This window comes from Centroberyx affinis, unplaced genomic scaffold, assembly GCF_046629955.1.
Source record: "Centroberyx affinis isolate AG114_WGS23_722 - 3 ecotype Tasmania unplaced genomic scaffold, CSIRO-AGI_Caff_v1 ptg004369l_1, whole genome shotgun sequence".
Classification (NCBI taxonomy): Eukaryota; Metazoa; Chordata; class Actinopteri; order Beryciformes; family Berycidae; genus Centroberyx; species Centroberyx affinis.
In genome coordinates this window covers 223,056-243,818 of record NW_027282064.1, presented here as the reverse complement: position 1 = coordinate 243,818, position 20,763 = coordinate 223,056, and the positions used below count along the sequence as shown (strand labels likewise).

General features: G+C 43.9%; 3 protein-coding genes across 3 annotated transcripts; 1 reads left to right on the top strand and 2 right to left on the bottom strand.

Moving 5' to 3' along the window:
* The first annotated feature begins 3,621 nt into the window (after positions 1 to 3,621).
* lrr1 (leucine rich repeat protein 1) lies at positions 3,622 to 7,733 on the top strand. Its single transcript, XM_071543721.1, has 5 exons — positions 3,622 to 4,146; positions 4,472 to 4,570; positions 5,373 to 5,625; positions 6,259 to 6,733; positions 6,834 to 7,733. Exons 1-5 carry the CDS (start codon positions 3,964 to 3,966, stop codon positions 7,087 to 7,089), a joined length of 1,266 nt encoding a protein of 421 aa, XP_071399822.1. The 5' UTR covers positions 3,622 to 3,963; the 3' UTR covers positions 7,090 to 7,733.
* Positions 7,734 to 8,227: 494 nt separating this feature from the next.
* dnaaf2 (dynein axonemal assembly factor 2) lies at positions 8,228 to 10,837 on the bottom strand. The gene is made up of 3 exons (XM_071543708.1): positions 9,059 to 10,837; positions 8,807 to 8,917; positions 8,228 to 8,662 (listed from the first exon to the last, which is right to left on the bottom strand). The coding sequence occupies exons 1-3, from the start codon at positions 10,835 to 10,837 to the stop codon at positions 8,228 to 8,230; spliced, it is 2,325 nt and encodes a 774-aa protein (XP_071399809.1).
* A 2,428-nt stretch (positions 10,838 to 13,265) lies between these two features.
* klf11b (Kruppel like factor 11b) lies at positions 13,266 to 17,399 on the bottom strand. The gene is made up of 4 exons (XM_071543716.1): positions 17,238 to 17,399; positions 16,011 to 16,301; positions 14,349 to 15,336; positions 13,266 to 14,071 (listed from the first exon to the last, which is right to left on the bottom strand). Exons 1-4 carry the CDS (start codon positions 17,277 to 17,279, stop codon positions 13,770 to 13,772), a joined length of 1,623 nt encoding a protein of 540 aa, XP_071399817.1. The 5' UTR covers positions 17,280 to 17,399; the 3' UTR covers positions 13,266 to 13,769.
* Between the last annotated feature and the right edge of the window lie 3,364 nt (positions 17,400 to 20,763).

The window sequence follows — 20,763 nt, the reverse complement described above, 5'->3', positions numbered from 1 at the left end:
TTTACTCTTTTTCAAAAACTTTGAGTGAATGGTATATAGCATAGAATAGGGATATACTGAGTGAGGAAGATGAAGTGAATGTCAAAATGTAAGCATTAAAAGGAACTACATAGGTTATGCTGAATTGAATATTTGTATGAATCTAGTGACTTGTAAAGTATATTGATCAGTTTACCTTGAAATCATTCATGTTAAACTGAGCAGAATGTTTTCAAAGTATATTGGAAGTGCACAGAAATAGTGAGAGTTGGCATCTCTCATTCATTTCAGAGATCATAGAGATATGAAATGAGAATAACCTGCACTGTGATAAGCAATGAGTAAACCAAAAAGGGCACCGGATGCAAAGAGAGGCTGAGATTTATCTACTTAATATGCTCAAAGTGAAAAAGTGCAAAAGAGAAAAGCATAGAATGGAAAACTTTTCAATCCTCAGATCCACGGTTCATTAGAGTTGGATTAACCTACAAAGCCTGATCAGTGGCCTAAATTCAGGATGAATTTTATCTTGTGAACCAACACAACACAATAGCAGACAAGTCAGTGTGAATCATGTTTTTTCTCTAAAGTTAGCTACAGATCAAAACATGCTAATCATGAATATATTCCATGCAAATGGGGCAAATTGTACATTTTTAATTGAAGAGTTTACACATGCAGCCAAACACTTCCAAACTACAAACCTTCCCAAGGTTCCGAATTCCTGTAAACTGTCTTCCTTATGTACTCTCTTTGGGACTCACATTTCACTCCAAAACAGCTGTGTTGACATGCTATGAATACCTTGAAAATGATCATATTGTGTGTGCTCACAATATGATCATTTTCAAGGGAACAGTGTATTCCTCTGCCATTTAAAATAACACTTTCATGCAGCAATAAACAGTCTGACTGTGTGTGTGTGTGTGTGTGGGTTGTGTGTGTGTGTGTGTGTGTGTCCCTGTGTGCAGTTTAGGTGCCATTCCCAGCTTTCACCCTCCATTTTAACAGTGTATCAGTCTGTGTACATGTCAGTCTCTCTGTCAATCGTGTTATGTGTTTTTTGGTCATTCTGTGTGTGCTAATGTGTCTCTCCGTCTGACTGTGTGTCTCCGTCTGACTGTGTGTGTGTGTGTGTGTCTGTGTGTGTGTGTGTGTCCTGGGCTTTAGCTTGTACAGCAGGAGGGTCAGCCGTGTGCCTAACAGGTGCAGAGGAGGAGATGAGAGAGAAGGATAAGAGAGATCAGAATTAAACTTCTCCCTGCAGTCACGCTGATCCGAGGTGACGGTGTCAGCCAGTCTCAGTCTCAGAGCTTGCCGGTGTCTCTGGTGTCCTGAAGTACAAGTGCAAGAAAAGAAAACGCAGCGATGAAATCCAATGACTTCAATCAGCAACCTTCCACTGTGTTCTCAAGAGAGGAGAGGGGAGAGATATAGCATATATACATACTGTAGGTTTAAATTCAAGAGGGCATTTGAACCGGAGGGCTGTAATTACAAACAAAAAAAACACCCTGGGCAGAGTACAGCACTGATGTCCGGTGGCTAGAACTGCCTCTTATTGGGAGAAAGGAAGAGAGGAGGGGATGAAAGAGAAGAAAAGAAGAGGCAGAATACTGGAAAAAATAAGCCTGCAAAAGAATAACCTGCTAGCTACAAATAACAAGAATAGGTGGTAACAACTGTGAGCTGTAACCACATCACACAATGTTGAATGACGAAATGCTTGAGCAGTTTTGGCAGTGACTGTTAATAAAGAGGCAAATTAATTAAGCTTTTTCCCTCAATTATTTTTTTTTATGCCGTTCCCTCCAGTTCTTCAAATTTCCATCATGCTATGATCACACACTTAAAGATCCAGTGCAATGATTTCAACTCAGTTTGATGTTGATTTCTGACAGAATGAACATCATTTTCTTCCGTTTTTGATGGTTAGATGGTACAAAGTTTGACTGAGTGAGAGCCTAACCTTCCACTTCCATACTGTCGACCAATCAGAGCACTCATTAAAACCTGGGTGTAGGTGACATCATCTGTCTGATTCTGGTCTGATGCTGTTGACAACCAGAGGGCGAGTTTTTCAAAGGGCGTTAGTCAGATTTCCACAATGCTGGCAGTTATAATAATTTGGGTAACTTTGCATTAACACGTCTTTTGTTAAATGATACCATGAAATTGAGAAGTCCAATTCTCATTGCACTGGACAGTTAGGGCTTTAGGTTTATCATGTCACCAAGGGGCTCCCAAACGTTTTCCACGTCAAAGACTTGACTGGCTATATAAGATGAACTTTAATGATTCTCATGGGGAAATTGGGCATATTAGATACAAAATTTGAATTTGGCATATTACATATTAGACCACAAACCCTCAGTTGATACGATATTGTCTTAACAACCTGCATGAGAAGATTTTTGTTCTTAGTTATGTTTTAGTGTTTTAATGTTTTAGTTTAGTGGGAAGAGAGAAACCTCTGATGAAAACAGCCTAACAGCCATCAGTATTTTAAACAAACAATTAAAGACATAAACACAGTCATATTTGCACATTGACAGATGCAGTTACCTCCAATCTTATGTATGTTTTTAACCCTTATGTCTGTTTATTTGTTTTTATGAGGTATGTATTTTTTCCTCTTTTATGAGCCACGTCAAAGACAATTTTCTGTCATGCTTTGTGATAGACAGTAAAGTTTCTGAATCTGAATCTAAATATGTGTGCTCTAGCGCCACCATCTGGCCAATATGCGTGGGCTGCCAATATGGTTGCTGCGAAGAAGAAGAAGAAGAAGAAGAAGAAGAAGAAGAAGAAGAAGAAGAAGAAGAAGAAGAAGAAGAAGAAGAAGACTTCCAGTATATGAACTTGGCTTGCCAATTCCCCCTAAAGCTAAGGAAGTTCACTTTAAGACAATTAATATCTATCCTTCGCTTGAATGTTTAAGTCTACAGTTTAATATTGACCAACATTTATGTAGGTGGAAAGTACAGAACATCATTTCATTTGTTTTTTCCATGTACAATCACTAATGCTTTTGGGCTAAACTGAATTCAGTTTAGCCCAGTCCTTAAATCCTTAAGGATTGGTTTGTGTCAAGAGGTGTTGTTTTTTCCTAATGTCACAAAAAACTATGTAATTTATGGTATTCTTATGGAAAATACTAACTCAGAATTCCTTACTTAGCAATAATGCAATTATTTTACTGCCAAAATTCACAGTCCAAAGCAAAGTTTTTGAAAGGTGCTCCAAAGAAGATTTTAAACCATACGTTAAATCCCTTGCTTTAATAAAAAAAGAAAAAGGATTGTATTTTAAAAGTAATCCTTGAAGATTATAATTTTGAATAAAATAGCCCCTCATTCCCTTTTTTCTGTATTATGTAGTTTTTTGTATGTATTTGTAAATTTTTTCTCTCTTTATTTATTATACAATGTATTGATTGTGGTGCTCAGCAAGCATTACTGATGTTCAACTGTTTACACTGTGCACGATTGCCTTGTGATTGAACATTTGAGTTTAGAAAAAGAAAAATCCTCGAGCCCTCTGTGCGCCGCCTTTGCCCCGGCCGGCCAAAGAAGCACGTCAATGACGTCACTTCCCTCGCGCGGGATACTACTGCCAGCCAAATGACTGTCTGTCGAGACTTCACAAGGTGCGTTGACTTCGACTAAGATACAGAGGAGTTAACTGCATTTGTCTATGAAATGCTTAAAAACCCCACCTGTTGATGGTGCACGGTGTTCTCGACAGTCGTTCAAATGCAGTTCCGGTGTTCCAGAGAAGGCGGGTCGGTGTTATTACTGTAGCGAAGCTCGAGCGAGGCGCTGTTGTTGACATCCATGACGACCACGGATGTGTGTCGGGCCACTAGCTGCCGCTCAACTGTTTAGCTCTTTTTCACGGAAGTTTTCTTTGGCATGCATTTAAAGCCCTCGGTTAACTGCGATTGGACACTAAGCTGGTCTTTAGTCTTTATTTTTGGGTGCGATGAAGCTGCAGTGTGATGTCGAGGTTGTGAATCGGATGCTTCCCACGTTTGGTATGAAAAATCGGGGAAAGGGGGCGAGAGCGGTGCTTTCCATCGGGAAACATTTAGACAAGACCACTCAACGCAGCAATATCTACATGATGATCTGCACGGCGAAAGACAGGGCGGGATCAAAGTATAAGGTGAGTCTATATGTTGTTGAGTGTATATATTGCTCTTTTCTAGGAGTGGTCCTTGCCCCACCACCACAAAACATTAATAGGCTACTTTGCTGCATTTGATTGTGCTCATTAATAATTTGTCCTGGGGCATGATGGTGTTTTCCAAATCAAACTAATTGTAAAAGATTTCTCATCATATTGAAAAGGTGGTTTGTCTGCTCCTGCTGAGTGAGTGAATCATTCCTGAATGAGTATGTGATGATGATGTGTACCCACCCTTTTTGTTGTGAACTGTATTTTTCCACTGCTGAACTTCTGCCAACGTCTGCCAATTTTTCTCTTGCAGTTAAAGGACAACATAGAGAAGTTCTTCACATGGTTCGTGGAGGAGGGAAAGGCCACTGTGAGATTAAAGGAACCTGCTGTTGACATATGCTTGAGCAAGGTACAGGATCCAACATAGTGTGAACACAGTCTGCAACATGATGGGTGTTTGCATGGGGGCCTTTCAGGTTCATAGCAAAGGCTTGTACTGTATGTACAAGACCCAGTTGATGTGAAAATTGGGTTCTGTTAGTCTTTGCTGAAAAATGAAAGTGCTTCAAAGACTTGTCTTGTCTTGAATGCAGCCCTCACCAGTGGGAATTCTTGTTATTTCCAGTTGTTGATGGTGCTATTTCTGTCAGATAGGTTGTATCAACAAGCCTTATGCTGATTAAGTGGTCCTCTTATGCTATGCAGGCGGTGCAAAGATAGCCACCATGGCGGCATCATTGTTCCCAGTGGCTGTGAATGCCTCCTGGCTGTTTTTAGGCAGTGGTGACCTTTCACCTAGATTCTAACATAGTTCAACCCATCATGTTGACAGCAACACACACACACACTCAAACAAACTGGCAGCATGTCATGCAGGTAAACGATGAAAACAGAAGTAATGTTACTGTGAAACATGAGTAAAAACTCCAGTGGACCTACTTTCCATAATAGGTCACACATAATTTATTCCCTACAGCATTCAGTTCAGTTATTCATGTTAAGGAAGTGTGTCAGGATATTCTAGACAAATGGATTTAGGTTGGCTATTTCAAGGAATCTGGTAAATTCAGATTCATATCCTGTATTTTGCAATATTGTTTTGTCATACTTTCGTCTCTCTGGTGTCATTGCCCACACCAACACAACCACCTTGGAAAATATGACCACACCACTTTCTACATTCATTATTTATTTTATTTGTTTGTCTATAGGCTGATGCAAATAGCTTGAAGAACTTCCTCTCAGCCGCTCGTTTGGCAGATAGAGGAAGTGACGCAAGCAGCCTTCCTCTCTCCACGCTCACTCCCGTTCGCGCCAGGGACGTCGAAAAACCCAAGAAGAAACTCACCATCGTCTCCAAGAAGGACTATCCGCTCACTTCCAACTTCCCCTACTCTCTGGAGCAGCTCCAGGTGTCCTACTGCAAGCTGTCGCGCGTGGACATGCGCATGCTGTCCCTTAAAGGTAGAGTAGGTGGGGCAGTGGGTGAAAAATAGTGTATGATAGAGTGAAAGCATTCTTCCTTAATATTTTCAGTTTCATAGTGCTTGATTTGCATGCTATATCTGTGCTTAACTCCCTTTTATTGTTTGTCATTGGGCCATGGTCCTGTAGGCCTGTGCCAATATGACTATTTTATAGTACGATTATATTGGCCAAAATTATCTTGATATATGATATTATCCCGATAATTATTAAGATGAAAACCTTAAAATCAGTACTGTAATATGCTTCAGAGTTACTTAAAAACTAACTTATGTCAATAGCAAGATATTTCTCTTTTTTTAAACATATTTTAATGTAAGACTCTAGAACTTATGTAAAATATTTACGTAAAATAGTGACTTTTTGCGTTTGCTATTCAGCCTCCCAACAAGCTGCCGGTTATCGCAGTTGGTCACAGTAATAAAAATGAGCAGCGGTATAATAACCGTTATTGTTTTTTACCTCAATACATAATAATACTGGTTATTGTCCCATCCCTAGTACTGTCATTACACTAGTTCTGTTAAACTATGGATGCATGCACAATGCGACATGCCAGAGCGCGGTATTTCTGATTCATTAAGAAAACAAGAATTTTTTTTGTTTTTGCAGCTCTCCGCAAGCTGGACCTCAGTAACAACCACATCAAGAAGCTCCCTGCCACCATCGGTGACCTCGGCTGCCTGGCTGAGCTCGTCCTCCACAACAACCATCTGGAGAGCTTCAGCGAGGCGCTCTGCCTGTCCACGCTGCAGCGGACCCTCCAGCACCTGGACCTCAGCCAGAACCGACTGCAGGGCCTCCCCTCTCAGTTCTGCCAGCTCCGAGAACTGGTCAACCTCAAACTGGACGACAACAAGCTCGTCTGCCTGCCGTTCCACATCGGCCGCCTGTCAAAGTTGAGGTTCCTGTCGGCGGCGCACAACCAGCTGGCTCTGCTGCCCAGTGACTTCCGCAGGCTGAGTCTGGAGAACTTGGACCTGTTTGGGAACCCGTTCACCCAGCCCAACCCTCTGGACCACACAATTCACCTCACATTCCCCCTTCCACTTCAGGAGATAGCTTCCAGGGCTGTGGCCAACCTCAGGTTAGAATTCAGCACACTCACTACACCATACTTGGTCTAATTTCAGTCTACACAAGCCTGCACAACTCCTAACCTTGTCCTCTCTTGATTCATCTCACAGGATACCGTACGGACCTCACCTCATCCCTGCCCACTTGTGTCGGGACCTTGAAGTAGCAAAGACCTGTGACTGCGGCCGCATCTGCGTCAACTTCTTCATCAAGACAGCGGTGAGCATGAACCTGCACCAGGTCTCTCACACGGTGGTCCTGGTGGACAACATGGGAGGCACGGACGCTCCGGTGCAGCACCACTTCTGCTCCCTCTCCTGCTACTCCGAGTTCTTAGACAACTGTCTCCAGAGGGGCATCAGATGAAGAGGGGCAGCGAACACGGCGACAGCTGGAAATTGCGATCACCTTGGATGTTGTTAAATTTGTACAATGGCTCATGACATGTGGTGAGACGATGAGAAGAGGACTTTGCAGTGCTCCATAACTGAAAGCGGTAGTGCAAATGTTTTTGGCAGTGCCATTGTGCAAAGGACAGTATTGACTCTTTTGAGCTTTGTTTTAAAAAGCGCTTCAAGCTGCCTGCTTCACACTCAGATCTGACTTTTAAAGCACTTCCTACATATCAAAGGTGGGGTAAGAGACAAGCACCTGCGGGGTAGCCTGCGTTTGGCACTGACTCTAATGTAGCAATAGTGGACAGTGACACTGACACACAATGACAGTTTGGCTATGTTGCTAAATCTCACAAGTTGTCTTGTTTGTTGTATCTTCAGCTAACACTTTTACTGTGCTGTTCTTCCTGCCTCGTATTGCAAACTACAGGTTTCCCTACCTCAAACCGACTTCTACGAGGCAAGGGAAGGAAGAACACAGTTTCACCTTGTTTTGCTGAACTGAGTGCTTCAGGGTTTATAGGTGTTGCCTAAAGGGAGTTGGTTTTTACTATGCTGATGACCCAGTTTTTTTATATATATATATATATGTGGAAAATTAAATAAAAGCATTCATTGTCCTAAGTTGCTTATCTAGGGACACTGAAATAATGAGTGTGAGTGGATTTTTTTTTAATAATGCATTAAGTGATTTAGTTTGCATGCTCTAAATTGCAATGAACCAGAACTGGAAACAAAAAGAAACATTGTGCCTCATATATTCGATCTGTATACAACTTGCCACAACACAGCTTATTATTCAAAGACTTTCCCTGCAAAGGTAGTACCAGTGCCACAATGTGAATCAGGTAACAATAATGACTTGGCCTACACTATATAGCTTTGCCATTGAAGAGGCAGGCAAATATGAACATCAATACTGTTAGACACACTGCAGACTTCCAAACTGACATTGCATGCACATGTATGTACAGTATTTGAGCAACACTGCAGTAACACAAGGAACACCCTTCGGTTTAACGTGGCTGATCAACAAAAACAAGTAACAAATTTCAACATTTCCAAGTAATAATTGTGTGCGATTAAACTCTGCTGCTATAAACAGTAACTCAGTCCAGTTCAAACAGCAGCGAGTTTTGGAAGATAAACCCAGCGGATGTGGAATGATCACTGATAACTACCTCATTTCTGTCCTCATCGATTTCCCTCAACAAGGCTGGCGGCGGCTTGGTATCCTGGTCTGGGAAGGTCTGCTCTGTCGTCAAGTCATCTTCATCGATATCCTCTCCCTCCACACCCTTCGCTGAGCTCAGAGCAAGTTCCTCAGAGAAGCGGACGCTCTTCTTGCATGAATTTGACTTCTTAGCTTTATTTGGCGCTGGTGCGTCTCTGATCCCTTCAGTCCCCTGGGAAATGCTGCAGTCTTTACTTAGGTTGTTGTCCTGGTTTGGAACGGGTGACATGTCAGGTGTGGTGGACACTGCAGCAGTAGTTTGGGATTTCTCGCTGGATATTTGATTCAGAAATGCGGTGTCTGCTTCCACCTAGAATACATAAATATTAAGAAGGAAAAAAAAACATAAGTGTTAGTGATTAGTGTTAAATATTTTGCAGCCTAAGTGATCACACACTCTTGTTCCTTGTCCTTAGCCTGATTGTCAATATCATTGTCATAGTTTATCTCTCACCTTATTATTCAGAGTTCCATTCAAATAATCCAGATTCTCTTGCGTCTTCATCTGGGCCCTAGACTCAAAACAGTCCACACTTACTCCTCCCTCTTCTTCAATGTCACTGCACTGTTCAACAAAGGTTGACATGGGCTGGTTTTCAGTTTTAGGTGAGGCAACATGCCTATTAGCAACCGGTGCTGTGTTTTTTTCATCTTCAGTGTATAGGCCTATGTGCTGGACAGCAGCATCCTGTTGAAAACCAGTTACACAGCAATCCTCCGTCTGTGCTGCTGTGTCACGTCTCTCATCTCCCTCTTTGTTTTTCTCAATTTCCCCTCGTTCACTTCTCTCCTCATTTTCGCTGTTCACTCTTTCCCTCTTCTGCTTCTTCCATTTCTCCTCATCCTCAACTCCTCTGTCCTCATCCTCTTCACTTGTCACACTTTCCCTTGTCTGCTCCTTCCATTTCTTCTCCTCCACTCCACTTTCCTTCCTCTCTTCACTATTTTCTCCTTCCCTCTTCTGCTCCTTCCATTTCTCCTTCTCCTCCACTCCACTTTTATTCCCCTCTTCACTTTCCTGGCCTTCCCTCTTTTGCTCCCGTTCTTTCTCCTCCTCCATTCCACTTTCTTCCCCCTCTTCCCTTGTCTGGCCTTTTCTCTTCTGCTCCTTGCTTTTCTCCTTCTCCACTCCACTTTCCCCCTCCTCTTCACTTTTCTCTCCTTCCCTCTTCTGCTCCTTCCATTTCTCTTTCTCCGCTCCAATGTCATCTTCCACTTCACTTTTTTCTCCTTCCCTCTTTTGCTCCTGCTCTTTCAGCTCCTCCACTCCACTTTCCTCCCCCTCTTCACTTTCCTGGCCTCTCCTCTCTTGCTCCTTCCATTTCTCCTCTCCCTCGACTCCACTTCCCGCCTCCTCCTGTCTCTCATGGTCAGTAACAGTTTGCGCGGGCCCTACAGCAAAATCAAAAGTCTCTTTAGAGGGAAGAACAGGCAGTGTGATGGTCAGCTGTCTTTTCTGTTTGTTGAACTTGGCCTCTCCTTTATCCTCATCCACAGGATACGCTAAGGGCAGCTCCAGTCTGTAGGCTGGTTTCTTAGACTCCAGCAACAGGTTTTTCCCATTTACTTCTAGGCTGGTGTCCGAGGCCGACTTCAGGAGCGGCATGTCGATAGTGACCACAATCTCTTTGGGCCTGGGGCTCTGGGCCGAGTCTCTGGAGCATCTGAAGTCCTGCAGGTCGATGAAAGATCGGTATTTCAGCGTGTAGTTTGGCACCGTCGGCTCTTTGGGTTTCTGTGGTTGGATCTGGAAGGTCATGGGTTTGGCGTCACCGTTGTCTGTTATTTTCGGAGCTGTTGTGGCCGTGGTAGGTCTTTTTTCATCCGGGTACGGGAAGGCAAGAGGGTCGGGCTGTGCCGCAGGCTCCTTGGCTTTGTATCCAGGGATTGGCTTTTTAATCACAGAAGGCTGCGGAGTCCCTTTATACTTGATGGTCATCTCTCTCACGTTGTTTTTGTCCAGAGTCACTTTGAAACCATCCTGGATTCCCTTAATGGCTATGTTGTCCACCATATCCATGAATCTCTGGTTTCTGCTTGCCATGTGAAGAGTGTCAGGGTGGAAAATCACATCATAGATCATGATCTTGTTTCCTTTTGGGTCTCTGTCTTGTCTCCCAGGGTGCAGAGTGTGAGGCAGGGACCAATACTGCCCCCTCCTGCCACCCTCTGATGTTCCCCAATTAAATTCAGGCTTAGCAACTTTTTCGTTGGCACAGATGTTGATGAAGCACTTTTGCTTGCCATTCAAACTCGTCCTGAGAGCTCTAAAGGGTTCCGGGTGGATGAAATCAATGCTGTTTCCCCTCTCCTGCTCCAACAGTCTTATCTCCTCTTCATACTTTTTCTTATTCTCTGGGTCTGATAATTCTGCGGTGTAATCGAACAGCATTTTCCTGAACTTCTCATCTCTGAAAGCCTTTGTCAATCTGTCGATTTCATCCGCTGTCATGTTTAACTCCTTCAGCTCTTCTCCGACCTCCATGCTGATGTCGGCGCGAGGGAATAGCAGCAAGCTAACGTTAGATCGATAAAGTTACCGAACAAAACTTGCCACCCAGCTTTCGCGATGTAAATGCCCCCAAAAAAGCAGACAAGCGGACGTTTAAATTTACCACACGAATTGTTATGAGCTAGCCTCGCAAAAACGACAAAGGTGACGGCCTTTATGTCGTTTATTATCAGTTAAGACTCGTTTTGGTTTAGGTTTAGCTAACGTTAGACGATTACAAGCTCAAACCTACAACCGCTTCCCAATTATGTTGTCGTAACCATAGCAACAAGAGAAGTCCTCGGCAACCAGGAAGCGCTTCACTGAGAAATGATTAGCATAGATGGGCTAATTTTAAAACTATTAAGTACGGTGTACAAAGCCCATCACCGTACAGGGTTTTGAATAAATTCCTGCCACTGAATAAAACAAAAACAAAAATAGTATGTTGCAAAGAAAAATAACGTTAGCCCAAAGCAAAAAATATATCTAGGTTGTGGTGGAGGGTAAACAAATCTAACGTCACTTTATCCATCTTGGTATAAACATCCATTATCATAAATTCATAATAGCCTTTAATTCATAGCAGCAGGGTCTTTTAAACAAAACAAAAAAAACATTTATGCTTTTCTGAAAAGCTTAGTTATTTTTGGGCCTAATGATGATTATTTACTTATATTTACTGCACAAAGTTTACGTCTATTTGCTGTATATTTCTGCATATTTCTGCACACTCTCCACCTGTAAGTGCTGAAATTGTCGGAAGCATACGTTTACATAGGCTAACCACACAATTGTTTATATTCCATTTTAATGTTTTGATACTGTCTCTACTGCTTTTTGTTGCCTCGATCATGTATATTTATTATTTATTATAGGGTACTTTTCTTTTCCCCCTGCTGAATCCTATTTTTGCTGTTGGCAACGAATAATTTCACCTCGGCGTTCAATAAAGTTTGAGTTCTTTCTTTCTTTCTTTCTTTATTCGTTTATTATTCTGTTATTTTGTCATTTTTGTCATTTTTTCACATACACACAATACAATATAGTAGGAAAAGGACACAGACATATACACAACCTGCTTGTGCTGCTAAATTTGTGGGCATTAAAAGTGAGTTGGTACATGTTCAGTTTTATTGTAGTTATTTATTTATTTATTTATTTTAAGCACCTTATCATATCTTATCTTACCCACCTTTTCATACGAATAGTATCTGATCATGTCAAAGTATGCTCTATATTTTCATTGCTTATCAATGTGACAGCGGGACAGGACATTATCCAGCAGGTGTCGCTACTCACCACAAATGGCACACAGCCAGAGAGTATGTCGGTCAGTAAGGCAAAGGGGCGGGTATCCAGGGAGAGAGGTGATTGGTCGCACCCCCAACAGTTCATATTTCTCACTGTCTGATTGGAAAGGTTGCTGTTACTAGGTGTGGGACCACCGTGTGTGTGTGTGTGTGTGTGTGTGTGTGTGTGTGTGTGTGTGTGTGTGTGTGTGTGTGTGTGTTCATAGCTCATCCCAGCCCAGAGCAAATTTAATCAGGTTGATAAGGCAATAAATCATTTTAAATCAATTTGGGGATTTAGGATGGTAGAGTAGTGGGCTGTTAAGAGCTTCACCAGAATACCCATGATGCAACATCAGAGAGGAGCAGGAGACTGTCTTGGTCCAACAACACCTCAACAACAATTTCTCTCCTTAAATGTGCACTCTCATTCTTCTCTCATGTCTTTAGTGTGGGTGTTTTCACTTTCTATCTAAAAACTTGTGTTATTTCTAAAGACAACTTCCTCCCAAAGATCATAACCACAGCACAGGAGGTGTTCACAAATATATACCAACGGTTTTGAATGAAACTCAAATGTATTTTTCTATTATGCAAGACTGACCCTATCTCCTCCTTGTTCCAATGTGCCTGGTTTTGAGATTAGACCAGCAGGACAGAGCTGAATGGACTCAAATGATTTGCTAATGAGCTCTTCTGAGGCAAACAATCCTCTGTCTCTTTTTGTCTGTTCTGACTCCTCGTGAAGCAGTTTGGCTCAGAGCTAATGAACGGGACAGAATGTCCCCCGATGGTTTCACCAAAGAGCTTTTGTAACGCCAAAAATTAATTCAGCCAGCAGGAAGCTACCCAGAGGCCAGTCAGCACATTCAGCGGGACACGAGTGCGTTGCAGCTGACCAGAAGAGGGAGGGGGAGTCTCATAGTGTGACGCACACAGGATGTGGTTAGGTACGACTCCACTTTTCTGTTTCTGTTTCTATGTGACGACCAGGAAGTGGCGCTGACTAGACCTGGATCCCACGTTCTGAAGACTGACTGTGGTTTCCCAGATACTTATTGGAAAGGTCAAACTAAAAGCTGTGACAGAAGCAGACAGAATGAACAAACAAGTGACTTGCTTCTTTTTTTTTATTACAAATATGTATTAAATAATATGAAAAGTTAGACAGCAAGATATAATCAAGGTATAATCATAGTATTGATGATTAATATTGACATTTACATTGTTTTGCATGTTAAACATTTCCCCAAACATGACAAATAAATGCATTTCATAGTACAACACATAATACATTCACATAGACATATACCAATATCAACACAAAAAAAAAAAAAAAGAGTAGGGTGGAGGGAGGGAGGGAGGTGCAGACTGTGAAATGTGTAAGACAAACTTCATACAAAGGCTTTGGCAAGAGTGCATACATTTTATCAATTATATCAAAGTAAACAAAAAGAATCCTTTTGAGAAAACTAAATGTACAAATGAGCAGTAGAGTAGGAAAAAAAAGAGTCCAGTGCATGTTTTTTTTTTTTTCCATGAGTAAAATAGCAGCAGCCTTGAGTGCTTGGCTGCTCCCAAAGTCCCTGTGATAGCTTGGGAGTAGGTAGGGTGGTAAGGTAAGAGCTCATTGTCTAGCTTGAGCCAGCAGGTACCAGCATGCTTAGTGTGGCAAGGCCGGGCTTTGAGGAGGGCGTTTTGCCGGCGGCCATTTTGTTCAGGCTCCGAACCTCGGCCTGCCAGGAAGGAATTTTCTTGGTGGTCATGTGGCGGCGGGCATGTTTGGTGAGGTGGTCGCTGCGCATGAATCGCCGGTCGCACACGGGGCACACAAACTTCTTCTCGCCCGTGTGTGTTCGCCTGTGACGCGAGAGCTCGTCGGAGCGGGCGAACCTCTTATCACAGCCGTCCCAGCTGCAGCTGAAGGGCTTCTCACCTAAGGGAGAGCGAGAGAGAGAGAGAGAGAGAGAGAAAGGGGTTGGGAGTCAGCAAGTGAGTCATGGTGTAGTCATAAAAACAAAAGATGTCGCCACGCCCCCTCTGAGACATAACAATGAGCTCACTCTCTTCCGATCAAGAATAACGAGGCTATGGAGAGAATGTTGTACCAGTAGGACACAACACTCATCTGTGTTAGTCACATCTTATTTCAAATCCCCATGAGCATCAATTCTACTCAGCACTGCACGAAAGCATTGCACCCAAATTCTCACCTGTGTGTGTTCGAAGGTGAGCCTTGAGGTGGGAACTCTTGAAGTACGTCTTCCTGCAGCCTGGGAAGTTGCAGACATAGTTTCTCCTGCGGGAGAAGTCCATCTTGGTGGCGGTCGTGGCGCCACAGGGCCCCGCGGGGACATACACTGGGGCCGGGGCCAGAGGTAGCAGCTTGGTGTTGCCCAGGGTCATGACAGTCTGTGGGCAGTGTGGAGCCTGAGAGACGGAGGACTGAGGGAGAACCAGCATCACCGTGCCCTGGGGCACCGGGGAGCCCATGATGAGCGGCTGCTGGACAGCGGCAGCGTTAGCGGAGGCGGGCTGCGGGAGGATGGGCGTGCCGGTGGCGGTCCTCATCCCAGAACTGGAGGTCTGAACCGCACTGGGGATGAAGGCTGAGATTATACCTGATTGGCTGCTGACAGGGAACATCTGGCAGATGATTTGAGGGCTGGTGACTGGAGGGGGGGAGAGGGTTGTGGGAGCAGAGGGAGTGGGCGGGCTGTACTGTGGTTGGGTATTGATGAGAGTGGGGGCAGAGCTGTCCTTACAGGGGTTTGGGTGATTGGCCTGCCGCTCCGTCTTTGAGGCTGACAATGTGGGTGTGAGAGGAGCAGGAGGAGGTGGAGGTGTGGCTATCTGCTCAGTCTTTACAACACGCTGCTGCTGCTGCTGTTGTTGCTGGCAGACGGTTGCAGCCGTTACTGTGTCTCTGTGTTTCTCTGGGTTGGGGGCCACTGGAATGTGGTGCTGGCAGGGGGTGCTGTCTGCGGTGTGGCGGATGACGCTGGTCGCCATGGCTCTACAGGGCTGTGGCGGCGGGGGGAGGGAAGGGGTCTTTTCAGCGATGGGGGCCAGGGCAGGGTGATGAACCCCGGACCCACAGCGCTGTGAGGACACAGCCAGGCTGGAGCTGGGCCGGCCCACTGGGGAGGCGCTGGACGTGGAAGTCTCAACAAAGCTGGGGCTGTGAGGGGGCGTCATACACTGGAGAGAGGAGGGAGAGACGGAGGTGGAAGAATTAAGAGACGCATGTGAAACTGATGCACGACATTATAGTTGTAACAATACTATAATCACTTTGTAATAACATGAACTCGCTTCTACAAATGGATCGGGCATGTTTCTCTAGCTTTATAGAGGATGGTGTTTGTAGAGATAAGAATCCCAGGAGGCCAGCGGGTACACAGAAAGCTAATGACCACTCTGAGCTGTAAACTGTGATTTTTACAACCCCAGCAGCTGAGAGGATGAGCTCTGGGTGAAGTTCAAACCACCTCACTGTATCTAAGCCTATCTGGCTATACAGTACCTCTCACCTGCCCAGGCCGCTCATCATAAACCAGGGTCCCAAAGATCTCAGCAAACAGACAGCGAGAGCTATCTTTACACGTTCACGCTACAAGGCCAACGGTTTACATGCAAAGCTTAGGGCCCAAGAATATGTTTACTTATCAAACAAAGGTCATAGATCCTCATCACGCTTACGAGTGACTCCCCCTCCATCCATATTAGTAACAGGCAGAACCCTATCTTCCAAAATGGGCATCTTGTTTTATCCCCAATCAATGATTCAAATCAGTGTTTCTTGCACAACTACTATAGCTTTATCACCCCTCATTTCAAAGTCTGAGACTACTATCTATTTTTCAGTCTCTTACCAGAGAGGAGAGGGAAACAAAGTCCTTGGTGGGCTCCGGAAGTTCAGGGGGCAGCAGGGAGTCGCAGGAGTCCGAGGCCGGGGTGAGGGGTCTGGGCTTGCAGGGGTTCGGTCTGCTGCTGCCGAGGAACTGGCCCTGACCCCAAGAGCTCATGCACACCAGGGCTTCGGCCGCTTCCAGGTCCGTGTACTCCAGGCCGGAGGAGCAGCCGCTGGTTCCACTGCAGATGGACTGTTCGCTGTCATGCCTCCTCCTCTTCAAGTGGGACCCACACTGGTCCATATACTCCGCCTGAGTGACAATCAAAGGGAGGAAAATGACATTGCACTTAGTGTTGTCACATTGTTAGGGCGGCTATGAGTGTTTTTCGGGGAACTGTGTGGGACACCGGTGGCCACGGAGGGTGTGTAGGGACTGAACTTTGAGATGTGACTAATATCTGATCATGGAATAAACACACACAAAGGAAAGCTTTCTGTTCCGTTAACCAGAATGAGGATAAAGTCTCTATTTTCAGCAGTCATCTGCTCAGTCACTGCTCAAGTGTCTTCAGGTCTTGGGCCAAACCACACAGTGTTGCCAGTAAGGGGCTGAAGGAGAGAGGGGGTTTTGAGACTACACCCCAGCCCAGCTAGCGTTGCCTTTGGCTGCGGGCCAGGACACCTCCCATTGCCAAATATAGACCAAACAGTGACGTGCTCCAAAGATGAGCCATGTGAAATCCCCATAAAGCGGGTTTGCATCAGGAAGTAGGCTTATTAGACTACAACTTTGCTATATATTCTCATAGTAAACAAAACGTATTTGTCCTCCACTTAAACTAAACCAAATGAAACAGTGTCGATCTATCACAATCCTTCAAGAGAATGGCTACAGGCGTTTTAATGAAAAAAAAAAAAAAAAAACAGAAAAATTTAGAATATCTTTAGTTATCATCAATGACTGAATAAAAACCAAGACACAAATGTTGCCCTTCCCTAATCAAAGAAATATATATTTAAAAAATCTGTGTTTACATTTTGATTCAATATCATTGATATTGCACCGTTGCGACGTTGATGTGATACGAATCATATTAATAATTTGCACAGAAATGTTAAATTAACTAACTTGCAGTATTGCAATATTAAATCAATCACAGAAAGCAACTGAAGGCTAGTAGACTGAAGCGAAAAACAAATATAAAGGTTGCATTAAGCTGAAACACTTATTTTAAAATTGTCTTACCCCATGTGAGCCTTCCATCTCTGTATATTTTCGCGAAGGCATAAAGGAAAAATATATATATCACTTTTTTTTGTCAAAGCCAGTATCGAACAAAGAGACGGTGGTTGCCAGTGCGCCTGTTCTAGGAAGGGTTGAGGTCGTTTTTTCACTGACTGGCTCCCTTCTCTCTCAGCTGTGTGTAAAACATGGGAGGAGAAAAAGGAAAAACAAAACTCACAACACGCACCGGCGGGTGGCAACACTCCACCAATCGCAAACAACTGTGTGTGAGGCCCCAGCCAATGGGCGAGCAGACGGCGCGTGAACAGTGCGTGGTCGCCGGGCGGTTGGAGGAAATAGGGTGCGTGGCTGTCGGTGGGCGTGGCCGTGGGAGTCAGCAGTGTCAGGGTAAACCCGATGAACTGCCATCCTCTAAACTAGGCGAAAGGTCGCTTCTGGTGTATGCTGCGTTCACGTCCTACGGGAATAACCGTCGGAGGCAATTGACGGTTCGAGGCACTTGCGAGTGTTTGCATGTCCAGGCCTGTTTGAAGCCGTCAAACGCCACGAAAGAAGTTTGGACTCTAGACTCCCGTTGCTCACGATAATTTTACTCAGCTGTCCCACGCTTAACACAGATGCAGTGAGTGAATTATTCATTTGAGTTTGTGGTTGACAGCAAAACAGTGTCAACCTACAAAGCTAAATTTAGCAAGTAGCTGTGTCATCCCGTGGTATTTTTAAGCGTTAGGATCACAAAACAATTGATGTGATTAGAAAAAACAGTTGATTTAGTTTAGTTTTTTTAATTATAAGTGGAAATGTCATTCTCTTCACCTAACTGGAGATATTTCCTTGTTGCCAATCCACCGATAAACCCCGAATTTCCAAGTAGTATCTACGACCTGAAAGGTGAATTTGAGGCACGCACATCGTTTCTACCATTTTTCCCAGAGGACCTGAATGCATCACTAGTGCTAGATGAACCGCGGGTCTCGCTCATGTATTTGGGCCTGTTTGCGCTGCTTTCTTGCAGAAAAACAGACAAACACGTCCTTAATTCCCCTCGCTTCGTGTTTCCACGGACGACACCAAGCTAAAAATGTGAGAAAAAAAAATGCGTTTGAGCCATGTTATCAAAGCAGCCAATCTGTCATCATCCAGCAATGTATCAAATGTTTACTAAACCTCAGACATTTTGTGGTTTCATTCTCACCCACATCAAGGGATGCGTAGGGTAAACCCACCTAAACTCTCAGTTGACCCACCTTTTTATTTGAACAATAGTTTACCCTCCTTTTTAGGATGACAAAAACAAGTTGCCAATGCAACTCTCATAAATAGGACAGCTGATATGGAGAAGTATACAGTATGGAGCACACAGATAAACTTGGCACATTTATTGTGCAAACACATTGACTAACGTTTCGACACCAGTTTTGTTTCGACACAACTTAAAGTCAAATTCTATCTTATAGTATGAAGTATCAAACTGATGTAATTTATATGAGGATAGTCTTTTAAGGGGAAAAAGCACAAATGAGTTAATTAAAATAGATTTTTTTTTGTTATATTGGTGGTTGAGATACCATATGGTGATCAGCAGTTGGAGGCCATAGTTTACACATATTTTTATTTACCGCCAGGAATAGCCATTTCCTGTTTGGTTCTTATAAACAACATTCAGGAGTATTGTGAAATACGGAGAAACACGATTTAATGATGAAACTGAATAAAGTTCTGTGAAGCAACTTGTTTGGGAGGCAGGTCTGACCAGAGGAGAAGCTGATGTGTACCCCACACTTGGCCGTGATCTTGTAAGTTGTTTTGGCTGTGGGTGTAGCCACCTTTCAAGGAATTCTGGGGTGGAGCCTCAGGTCCATGTTGTTTTTTTACCCATATAGCCTATATACAATAATGATCCTTTGTATTTATTATGGTTAGCTTTGCAGAAAGACAAACAGCTGAAAACCTTTCAGTGTCAAAATGAAAGATTTGTTCCATATGGCATGAGTCTATAGCCTACAGCATCCATATTGTCCAGGCTGGAAAAAGAGATAAAACTACAGCTGCTTTGTTCTGCTGATACTGAAAATATTCTTTAAACTTTACCGTAGGCTATGTAAATGTTGATATATGTTGGGTTTTTCCTGTGGCCTGTTGTCTGGCCATGTCTGTGAGACCATTCCCACAAGTGCATGTCAGAGAATTCAAATTAGTCTTGACCTATATATGCTGTTACATCACCAGTCGGGTTTGGACAAAGGAAAAATCTGTGTCAAAAGTGCTGACAAAGTTTATCATGCTATGATATGAAAATAGCACACATTTAACAGAACCAAGATGCTTTGTTAAAAATATGAGTTTGTTAATATAACCAAGATGCTTTATTAAAACAACAGTAGGCCTCATGAGAATTAGAGGCTTTATGTTTATTCCATGAGCTTCAAACCCATATTAGGCCACAGTCTATCTCTGTTCTACTTTTTTCCTCTTTTGGCCTCCCATTACGTTGTGTCTGTCTTAAACTTGTTGCTCTGTTTGTGAGCAGCTCGCCTGCAGCAGAGGGGAGTGTGGCAGGTGTGGCGGCCCGGCCCTGGCAGCGCCGGCCTGCTAATGAAGGCCATGCCCCACTATGACTCACATAAGCATGACCTCAGGGAGCAACGAGGGCTCGGAGCCGCAGCGGTGTGGCTTCAGCGCCAGCAGTTAGCGAGAAGAGGAGGAGAGAAGAGGGAGGAGTTACGGGGAAAAGGAGCGAGCGCGCGCAGGCATGACAGGCAGGCGAGGCCCTCGGTACAGCAGGCTGTTTGTGATATAAGTGGGGCAGTCCGCCTCAACTCGGTTAGGGAATCTGGAGGAAAGGTTACGCTGGCCCTATCTGGGCCGACACATGCACACCTCCCCTGCCTTGCCAACTCCCCCGGCTCAGGAACTCCAGGAGGGGACGCAGAAAGGGGGGAGTTGCCCCAGCAGGGTTAAATATACCACCCCGGGGCTATATTTCATATGCAGTGAGGGAAGAGTGTCATGTGGAGGAAGAACAACACAAGTTTCTGTTCTCAAAATGTATGCTGACTTTATTTCTTTGGATATGACCCAATAACAGACAGGCTTAGCTCTACCAAAGACTCACTAAGATACCCAAATGTTAATAATCAGCTAGTTCTGTTTTGGTTATAAGTTGAAAATATTACAAATGGCTGAAAGGGACAGTATGATGGTGATTCAGGATTTCAGAGGTCATCATCCACATAAAAGCACAAATATTTCATCTCAAATTTGTTTCATTTTAACCGAAGAGTGAAGTGTCTTGATAGAGACGGCAAAATGCATGACATATTTGCAAAGATACAAAGATTCAGACAAAAATCAGGGAGAGGGTAGGAATGCTTGGGAGAGATCTTTCATGCCTGTTTTTGTTGATTATGTTAAAAGTTCTGAACATTCAAAAGCAGAAGTAACAATCAGAGCTAAAATTGTATTCAACCTTCTCGCCATGAGAGATGTTACAGATTTGAGTATTCAACTCAAGTGTCCAAGTCCC